The sequence below is a fragment of the Juglans microcarpa x Juglans regia genome, chromosome 6D (genome assembly GCF_004785595.1).
Source record: "Juglans microcarpa x Juglans regia isolate MS1-56 chromosome 6D, Jm3101_v1.0, whole genome shotgun sequence".
In the NCBI taxonomy this organism is placed as follows: Eukaryota; Viridiplantae; Streptophyta; class Magnoliopsida; order Fagales; family Juglandaceae; genus Juglans; species Juglans microcarpa x Juglans regia.
The window spans coordinates 2,956,676-2,967,847 of NC_054604.1; the positions used below are offsets into that span (position 1 = coordinate 2,956,676).

Genomic DNA, 11,172 nt, shown 5'->3' on the forward strand with positions numbered 1-11,172 from the left:
ACGTACAACTGAAAATGCACTATATTAACTTACTAACAGCTCGATTGGATTCAAAGAATGTTTCATCTCATTTCATCATTACAACTTTACCAAATTTTCATACCAAATATAATAAAGAATTCAACTTTTTCAAATTTTAATTCAATAATAATATTAAAAAATAATATTCTAACAATATTTTATTCAACTTTTAACTTTCATATGAAATTATTTCATCTTATCTTTGAATCCAAACAAGCTTTAGTCAAACTAAGCATGGTTCCGAGCCATATTTTATAGATAGTCATAGAACGAGAGCCTTTGCATACTTAAAATTCAATAATATAAACTTTCATGCATAAAGGAAATAATTAGCTTATATGGCTACTCAAAAGCAGCCAAAATTTTGTGCTTAGGAACCCAACAAATGGGGTACAGCTTGCCAATTAAGGAAACAAATTGGCTTACAAGCACATGACCCAAATTCTAAACAATCAAGCACCCATTTTCCATTACCAGTTCAAAAGGCAGTAAAAGAGCAGTAGAGCCAGCTCCACATCTGCTGTAGCCTGTGGGAATATAAATAAGAAACAATCGGTACTTTTTATCTGTGAATGAGTTTTACTTTTACTTGGATGCAAAATTGGCTTCAAAATATTTTGTACAGCTCTCTTGGAACTTTTGACGAGAGATATAAGTAGATGAGTTTATAGATTAGCTCCAACTACTTCTAGTTCCCCAAAACCCAGTCCATCTTGTACGACTGGTTGAGGGATCGATCGGGGCTCCCTTTTCTTCCTTACTAAAGCTAGCCTTTGCCAGTTCTTTTAGTTGGTTTGACCATGATTTATCTGTTGTGCCTGAACTCCTACTCCCAGCATTCCTGGAACTTTCAACTGAAGAACCGGTGACCCCAGTTTCTCCGTCCTGATGGAGAGTCACCGGGAACCTGCTTTCCAGCTTTTTGATCAACTTCTGTGGAATGAGCAGCAGGAGAAATCCAATCAAGGTTATTTTCATACCCTTTAAGAAGAAGTTCCCAGCAGTGTCGAGCCGCTTTGTCTGTCTGTATAAAGCATACCATTCGTTCATCATTTGTGGTATATATCCAACTAGGAAAAGTATTAGCATGAAGACCCCAACTAAGGTTTCATCCATGCCTGAAAATTCCTTCTCCAAAAGAACCAAAAAATAGCAAATAAACCTACTTCACTGGAAACTGAGATGATCTCAACCAACTGAACCTTTTTCTTAATAAATGGCTTCTTGAGAACAAGGAAGAAGAGTTGGAAAGAGGTGATGCACAATAAGGTTATTGTTGGAGTCTTAGAAGACCAGTTCTCCTGATAGGCACCAGCCATAATCCCTAGTGAAACTCGTCTCATGGACTCAAGTAGAGTGTAGTATATTCTCAGAATCCCAAACAGCTTCTGGATAAAAGGCGCTTCTGCATCTTCAATTTCATCATCAGAGGCAATGATTCGATCGCCGTGCCTCCATGGATTGCCCTCAGAAATCTGCGAGAGCATGTATTTTGGGGGACCTCTTAAATCTTCGAATAGAGGGCCAAACCTGATTAAGTAATCAGAATTAAGTTTGTTTTTCCATGTCCACTGGCCTCTTTTACCTGGACCCAAACTTACTCGGACTATCTCTTGATACCAATGATATCTCTGGCATTCTTGATGAACTTCCTTGTAGTGAAGTAGCTTCCCAAATGTGATACCTATGGAGAGGAATAAAAGCAAGGCCAGCAGTAGGGAAGACACAGCACCAAAGAGCAGTATGCCAACTATGATCCCTGATGCCGTTCCTCCTTATTCCACAAAAGTGGGACAAGATTAAAAGTCACGTTAGTTTGGTAATTAAAGTTCCCTAAATATTCTAGCACGAAAACACTGATAACAGAGCATGTAACATGCAACAAATTTTAGTCTTGCTTCAGATACACACTAGTGTTACTCTGCTATGAAGCAGTCACATAACCATGCTATGATGGCTGCAAGTCATACACAGAGAAGTGATATAAGTTGTGCAAAATGATATGAAATTTCATCCACACAGAAATTCTTAAGATGCGAGGAAATTTGACTATAAAACATATCTAGTGCTAACCAATATACTAATGATTTAAGTCCACAAGACTTGCATGTACAACAAAGGAACATAATTCACAATTTCCATCACATATTTGGAAAGTAGGGTGGAAAAGATGACCTAATAAACAAATTGGCTAGTTCTCTTGCATAATACAAGGGTAGTCAATTCTCAGACCAAGGAATTCAAGTATATGAAAAGAGTCTAAAAGATGCTAATATGGGTATTTGCACTGTAGACCAAGCAGCATAATCATCTTTGGAAGCTCAGTTTTTTGGTTGATAAATGTATAGATAAGGATTCATATGTGGGAAAGAAAACAAAAATTCAAGTTACCTCTAATTAAAGCAACAGCGGCCTTGCAAATACAAGGTAGTGCAAGAATTATAAGGAATGTTTCAAATCGCGGCAGTGCTAGTGCTCCATAACTCCTCTGCTTCTCAGGATTTTTTTTCCTGAATTTTAGGACAACAAGGAGTAAAGCATGCAGCAGTATCAAACTGCCACCAATTATGGCTAACCAGAACATGCTTCTACTAAAATCCCTCCACCTACAAAAGAGAAAATCTAGTAAGATATTCATAAGTAACTATATGAATGTCTTTAGGAGTTTAACCTTAAGGATTCCAAACCAACATAAATACATTAAAACAAAATGAGTAGTATGGCATTAAGTATCAAGTTTTTCCTTTTGCTTTGATCAATAATTTGCAATAATGGAAACATCAACAGCCTTAATTTTCCACAGCACCTACAGAAAACTTTACAAATAAGTGCACAAGTTCCAAATGGTACATGCCCAGAATTCTTCGATTTTTCTGTTCAACATTTAGAAGGAAATAGAATCCCATTTTGATGATAAATTCCTTTGTCACTGTTGATTTTTCTCCTTTATTTAACAACTCTATACTGAATATTTTCAACATATGTTTTATGCTTCTAAAATCCATATGCAAGTTCATAAAATAGATAGAAAACAAGAGCTCTCATAACTTACCCATTTAAAATATGTGAATCCAAAATATATTCAGCTTCAGGTTCAGTATTTTGGCTCTGCAGGTATACAATGCATTCTATCACAAAACTTAATCATCATCAAATTATAGGAGTCAAAAGCAAGTCATGAAAAAAGTACAGGTTAAGACCTCAAAATATGATCGGTATTCCATGGGAGTTAGAGGCAAGCCGTATACTGAAGTAACCCTACTCAAATTCTCTTCTTTTAGTTGCACATTCTGCAAAGTTTTTGAATCATAAAACTCAGTCTTGTAGGAACTTGAGTTGGCAGGGGGATGTGCACCCACTATGACCGGTTGAGTGTGCCCTGTTTCCCAAGGAAGACTGAAGTAGGGAATGCTCCATTGTAAACCCACTGCAAATTCGTAATATTCAATTGGCAATTTCACTGCCAACCATCTAGACAAGGCAAACACCTGAATATGGCAAACAATTCTCTGAATGAAAGAGAAAAGGAAAATGCTAATTAGTTATACAATGATATGGCATATTCCATAAATTTTGGTAAGTTACTATCAGATAATATAGAATGATAGTAGATTAAAACCAATCTAAATGCATAATCATCAGAGGAATTTTTTCCAGGTATTTTCTTTTTGTTTTGTTTTGTATTTCTCTCATTTCTATTCTTTCTTCTCCTTTCTATGCCAACAATAGAATAAACCCCTCGTTGACAAAATCTTATTCAGAATAAGTAAAAAAAATTTAGGTATCATACAAAAAGATTCCTCGTGGGATCAGAAAAAGATGATGATGGTCTTGAAAGTGCCCCAATGGAGTGCAGACTTGCAATTGAAACTGTTTGCATCCCAGCAGCAAAAGTTGTCACAAAAAATGAAGCAGTTGCAAGCTCAGAAATCACGGAAGATATTTTAGGTACAGAATCTGCGTACATATACAGTACCTTACGTCAGTAAATAGCCCCAAAAAATCAAAGGAAAAGGAATATTTCTAGCTAGATGACTTTCTTATACACATCTCGTGTTACTTGGACTGCGCCTTTGCATTTTCTAATGAAATTATTACTGCTTAGCAAAAAAAGTAAGTGTCCTCTAGAACTTGGATGTCATAGCACAGATGTTTTTTTTTTTTTTTTTAAATCGTAAATTGGTCCATGGGTATTGTGATAAGTCCTTTGTCTTACTACAGGTGCCATGACAACCTTTACCTAGTCCGAAGGATTGTCAACCACCAGATCCGCTGGTTTGCAATATTCACCCTAGTCCACAAGCAAAGTTCCCTGGCATGGAATATACTCTGCCAACTCTACTTTCTGGCTAAGGTAGCTGAATGAGAAAGCCTCTCTATTAGGGCTCGCCCAAGATCTAAGTGGATTGAAGTTAAGGGTGCGAAGTTCAAACTCATAGGTAATGTCGTTTGTGTCTAAATCCCGGGGGGCTACATAAAGAGATTGATTTACTTTATTCCCTGGGTATTCTTTGCTCCCAACTAAACAAGTAAGGGGACCTATTGGCCACACTTAACATCGGGATCAGGCTTCGAGATCACCTTGTAACTAAAGTTACAAAGACTGATTGGCCTGAAATCTGAAAAAGGTGGCTGGAGATTCCTTTTTCAGAATAATTGCTGTTACATTGATTGATCTAGGGATGATACCACCATGAAAGAAATACAGACCAGCCAAATCAAATCTAGCTACACTGGCTTGGTTTCAGGAGGCAATTAATAGTCCTGGGAGGAGTAGATGGATGGAGGCCATGGTGGAAGAGTCATTGCACAAGAACAACCTCTGGCAGCTTTCTCCGGTGCATATTAGCTTAGCTGAGCTTAATAGGCCAGTTTCACTTCCTCTTTGGCGGCCACTTTCTTTACACGCTACACTCCCACTCCAAGCTATGCCTGCTGAGCAAGATGCATTGTGATTTCCTTTTCTGTGGATGCACTGGAATATGATCCGGACGGGAAGAGAAAGACTTTTTCAGCGATAGCGAAGCCAAGCAAAGGCGAGCAGCCCTTATAGCAATAGCAAATAAGATTTTATTTATTTATTTAGCATTTTAATTTTAATAATATGGGATTTCCAAAGTTATTAATAGAAGGTCAGCCTCGAAGAATTACAAATGAAAAAAGATTATGTTAATAAGAATATGCATAGCTCAAGCACACAAGGAGTGTAAAAGAGGTAACAACTAGTTAAGAGGAAGAGATATAAACAAGAAAATCATGAAAATCTAGGCCATTGAAATCAACAGCTTTAGCCCATAGGAATAAGGTATTAACAAAGAACAATCTAATCTCCTCTAATGAGCACTGCCTATCTTCAAAATTCCTATCATTTCGTTCCTTCAATATGCACCATAAAATACAAATAGGAATCATCTTCCACATAGCTGTAATTTGTGGAATATAGAACAATTAAATTGATACAAAGAGAAAAGAGTAAGAATCCTTACAGTGCCTTACTTGTAGAACATTGGAAGCTATATTCCTGTTTCCAGCAACATCCCCAGTTACGTTCTCGGGAACATTAACAGAAACAATATCATGGTCTGCTCGTATCTCTACTGCATATATGGCTCTACTTATTTCATGAAAGCTGAAAATTGGTAACAATTAAAATGGGAATAACTATTATTGGGAAGGGATTAACATGAAAAAATGTTAGGAACAAATGCATTGGCATTGCTAATTGAAATATTGATTCCTCTCAACAATAAAGAAAATGGAGCAAAGAGGTCATTCTCATCATTAGCATGGGGTTTCTCATTTGCACGGCACAAGCATACAATATTTACATGCATATGTATATGCCAATTTATAAGTTAATGTACATGGATAAAGACACTCAGGTAATGAGGAATGACTTGCCTCCACAAATGCCCTCCCATTATCAAGATATTAGAAGAGTTGAAGCCAAATACAGGCTTCATAAACTTTATCAGAAGTGGAATGCTGTGTTCCTTTGTCCTCATATGAAATATGCTACTCAACCTCACAGCTGGCCTCTGAGAATCTGAAGGTTACATTTATATGTCAGGAGGAAACAATCCAATCTCATAAACATTGAAATCCACAAGTAAAGCAATATTGATTGCATAGAATCATAAAAATAACTTTGCCCTCAAAAGTTCTTATATAATTATATTTAATTTCATAAACAGGGAAATATCTTATCTTAGAATTGTAAACTACTGTAGAACGTACCATACAGGAAAGTTACTGGTGCAATAGTAGAGACTGGAGTCCTCTGTCTACTTACTATCAAGTTTGAATCAATGCTCAGTGTAACTATAGCAATGCCAGATATATTTGCAACCTGCAAGGATAGAGTGCAAATGATGACCATGAAAACATAGGAAACAAAAATAGGCACTTAGATATATAACATCCAATTCAAGAACATTAGGGCCTTTTTGGTTGGTGCATGGAACTTGATGGGCTTCATTTGCATTTCATATTGTTTCCAATCAACAAACTCAACAGTATGAATGGGAAGTTCAAGATATGAAAACCATCAAAATAAGAAGCCTGAAGTCTGAGCATTTTAGGAACTTTTGGAAATGGTTGACTACTCTATTGCAATGAATGGCTCCTACCTTTTCTAATGTCCCCGAATTCAAAATGATGAGGTTATGCATCACACATATAGCACAGATTATAATTTTTTTAATAAATAATATAGCACAAATATAAATGAAGCTTCTAACTTCATAGAAAAATGATAAAGCCACAACTCTTTTGTTTTTTTACAACCTTATTTTAAATGGACGGCATTTTCTTAAAATGGAGTTATGAGAGTATAATTTTTTTACAAAAATACCCTCAATTTAAAACAAAGTTTGCCTATTTACTTGATCAATAAAATCTTATTTTACCTGTTAAAAAATTTAAAAAGTTGTCTCTTTCATTACCCAAATTCATATGACACCTAAACAGGCTCTAAAAGTATGAACCAATTTCTATTTTCACGGCTGAAAAAACAATAAATAAAAGAAATAGATTGCATGAGCCAGCTGAACAGAAAGCGAAATCTGCGCTTCCCGAGGCTTTTCCCATTAACAGGAAGAAGCGTGCCCTGACTTGTATGGAGAGAATTTAGAATTTCTGCAGATGAGTTGAGAACAGGTTCTGAAAAATACAAATACACCCGAAGTTTATTAGACTGGTTAGTTGCCTGCACCAGTCTAGTTTTGCCATTAAGTTGAAGTAGGGTTTCTGGCATGTGAGTCCTCATGTTGAGAAAAACACTTCTTCTATCTGTAGAATCAAACCACCAAATGAGCAGAGCAAGTAAAACTATTCTACCTTTACAAAATATATGAGAAAATCCATGAAGATGCAAAATCTAAGTGCAGCCCCAGAAAAAAAGAAAGAAAAAAAAGAATCAAGTTTTGGAATATACATTTTCTGTCGAACACTGAGAGAAACCTATATAAAAGAGCCCAACTTTTTTGAAGAACATAAAAAATCTGCAAAGATTTGACTCTGAAATGCAAAAGAGCCATGTTTTGTGCGTATGCCATATATTGTTTACTTGTGTTAGCAGTCTAGACCACTCATTTGAAGGAAAATTACACTTCACCCCTGAAACTTCTTTTCTTATGCAAGATGAACACCAAACTACCAAAAGTTGTCACTTTACTACCCAAACTACTACTCCATTGGTAATTTCTCCCCCTTAAGAGCCAACCGTTGAGGTTATTACATGTCACTTATTTTCCGTCCATCTTGTTGGACCGTAACTTACCAATCAATCTAAAACCAATTGGTGTTAGAGAAGACACTCAAATATTTCATGGCATTTGACACACCTTGCAGGCCTATTTTCAAAGCAATATACCTTGTAACTTCTGTTTTTTTTTTTTCTTGGTGGGGGAGCGGGGGGGTAAATGGAAAATGCAGTAGTATGGGGGTAGTTTAGTGGGTAAAGTGTGATATTCCCTTCATTTTACCAAGAGAAAATTCGCCAATAAGTAAAGAGAGAGTTATTGATTAGGTCAATGTAGGAATGACTTTAAATAGACATAAGAAAAAGCTTTAGTTACATTGTGAAAATTGAGACACATACTGTATAGCATATAACAACCTGTGGAAGGAACACTAGGCTTACCAAAACGCACATAGGCACTTGAATTTTCTGTTCTTGTAAATTTATTCCCAGCACTGTCAGTACAAAACTTCTTATCCATTACCAATGTCACTCGCCCATACTGAATAGCAGATGATAAACCCACAACAACAGAATATTTGAGGTTTGGCTGCAAAATGATGAGCGAGGACGGTATAACTTGGCCAGCACCATAAACCAGAAGCTGTAAAGATATTTACAAGAATGACAAATCTATTAGAGTTTGGTTTATCATTCAGTGAAAAAAGCATTACTAGTCGTCACAAAACCTAAATTATGATGTCAATTTACCCATGTACTCCAATTAACACTGGACTGATCCATTAGAGAAAAATCAAGATATTTGTCAGTAATTCAAAAGAATAATTCTATTTGAAGACCTTTATACCACACACCATCCACGTGGCATAATTTGATTTGGAAGATTCAAATTTACAAATTAAATTATGCCATGTGGATGGTGTGTGGTGTACAGGCTTCAAATACAAGAAGAATGACTTAATCATGTATCATAAATTGATAGGTGTTCACAACAAATTTTAAGCAATATTATTATAAAGGATTCCTTTAAGAAATTATGTGAAGGAATTTGTTTTTTCAGTAAAAGTATGTGATGATACATCATTGGTGAGAGAGTAACCCAACATTAATGTTTGTGTCGCTTGGACTCCATTGAATCAGAGGGAACTTGATTTTATCACTTAAATCAATGAAAGACATACTTTGATAATAGAAAGGTTTAGATGAAGTAAACCACAACTACTACTCTAAATTATTCTAATAACAAATGAAAATCAGAAGAGAAGAAAATTTATTTGAAGACTTCTCATGCTTCTGTTAGCCACCTACTCACGTTGCAGGCATTTGTGGATGAACATTTAAAACCTCCTCCATCACCAGTACAGGGTTCGCTGAAATTTATGTTTACAGAAATGTTGAGAGCATTTGTGAAAGGCTTTAAGGCTGCGATATACGCTGTAGGTGGGACTGTATCTGCAGAATTGAGGCATAATGTACATCAGCTGAGGGACAGAGAAGATATAAGTCAACATAAGGGCTAGAAAATGTATATTTGTATGTTCAAACAATAGAATCTGTTTGATTTCTGAAGGGTTCATAATATGTAAAAGAACAGGGTGTGTGAATCATAGAACCAAGAACAGCAATGTTCATTATCTTTGTAAATGGAATTTTGATTTGATAAAAAAGTGAGTACATCAGTCTTGTAGACCCCATTTTCAGGAAAAAAAAGTTCCCATAAAAATTGAGGGCAAAGGGAGACACAAAAAGAAGCTGACTTTTGTTTATAAAACTTGTGGAAGTCGATTTGTCATGTTGAACCAGTCAGCACACGGAGGGAAAATATATCACAGTAATTCATTTCCACAAGGACATAATTGAGCTGATGTCGAGGACTTTCACGCAAGAAGCAGTGAGTTAAAGTTGAAAGGTAATCTGAAGAAAAGTAAAAGCAATTAGAAAAAGGATGAAGGGAAGGTTCTTAACCAACAGTCCAGTTATAGTTAACACAGCCAACTCCTCTAGAACCGTCGGTACAAGCTTCAAATGTATGATTTCCATCCTGCAAGCCTGCATATGAAACCCTCCTAGCTCTACAATCTGAAGCAATGCCATTATCCAGCTGCATCAAAACGTTTATTAACCTATAATATTTGGACAAAAAAGGCAAGTAGACATCAAGAGAAATCCAAAGTCAATTCTATAAATGAGACCCTGACAAAACATCTGCATAATCCATTGCCCATTTACCATTGAGATGAATAGAAAAACACTCCGCAAGCGTGCACACACACTAAGTAACAACTTGTTCCAGTTGCTTAGCTTGGCACAAGAATATTATGACCAAATAGCAAGTAGAGTTGCAAATGTCCATTAGAAAGATGGATAATCTGAATAATAATAAATAACAAGAACGATAATAATAAATAACAAAGATGGAATTGAAATTCAAATAGCCTTCCGTGGTAATCTAAAAAATCAACCGCATTACGTTGGAAGAGCGTGAAAGAGGGTGATAGTTACTTAAAGCTAGTGAAGGAGAGAGAGTTGTAAGAGAGTCCCTGAGCAAGTTCATGGTAACAAGCACAACATGTCTAAAATCAACCGCCTTCTTACATTACTTTAGAACCATGAAACATATTACTCGGTGGAAAAGAAAAGAATCATAAATCACCGAACCAAACTCATGTATGTGAGCGCACCCAAACACAAAAGCCAGAAAGAAGTAGCTCAGAGAGAGCAATACTAGGACTTCAATATACCTTACAACTGACGGTACAATATGTGCAACTGCTATTCCCATCCACGAAAACTTCAAAGACAAACGTGGCTGAGTTGATATGTGAGAATGGATGGGGAGCCTTCAAGAACTTCACAGTAATTTCTGTGTTATCACAGAGGACTCTGAAACTCGAAAGAGAAAGAACCCAACAAAGTACCCATGAAAGCTTGAGCAAACCCATTTGAGAGTAAACCCCAATGGAAGTCTCAGACATTCTACAGGCCAGAGTCGTCTAATAAAAGAGGCACATTTGTGGGGTTTGTGTAAAGAGTTTCGAACAGCAAGAACTGCGTAGTGTATGGAAAAGGAGATACAAGGAGCCAGGAACAATAGAGTGACAGAAGATGAGTTTTTGGACTGTTTAGTGGTAGAAGAACGTTAAGGAATAAGGATAGTGCACATAAGATTTATAGTGCAAGACAGGCGCTGTCACGCCTAGATAAGAGAGAGAGAGAGAGAGAGAGAGAGAGAGAGATTAGCATTTAGCATTTAGCACTTACCAGTGTCCTATAGAATGGCAAAAGAAAGACAAGAAAGAAGCATCATTGGTGTTTTGGCCAATAGCAATTACTGGAAGGGGCTCAAAGCCATATCCATTATCCAGTTTAATACTCCCATTAACCGTTTTAAAACATTCTTTTCTGTCATTTAGCTGATGAACGCTCAGACATGCCCCGAATAAAATATA

The 11,172-nt window shown here is 36.4% G+C and overlaps 1 protein-coding gene across 1 annotated transcript; it reads right to left on the minus strand.

Annotated features, from left to right (window-relative positions):
* Positions 1 to 305: 305 nt before the first annotated feature.
* On the minus strand, positions 306 to 10,902 carry LOC121234360. Its single transcript, XM_041130273.1, is given in 14 exon segments — positions 306 to 1,172; positions 1,175 to 1,795; positions 2,413 to 2,627; positions 3,074 to 3,129; positions 3,222 to 3,530; positions 3,812 to 3,978; positions 5,508 to 5,650; positions 5,923 to 6,067; positions 6,259 to 6,370; positions 7,073 to 7,311; positions 8,165 to 8,366; positions 9,036 to 9,175; positions 9,689 to 9,824; positions 10,465 to 10,902. Coding segments are annotated over 14 exon segments (3,198 nt in total). The 5' UTR covers positions 10,699 to 10,902; the 3' UTR covers positions 306 to 693.
* Positions 10,903 to 11,172: the final 270 nt, after the last annotated feature.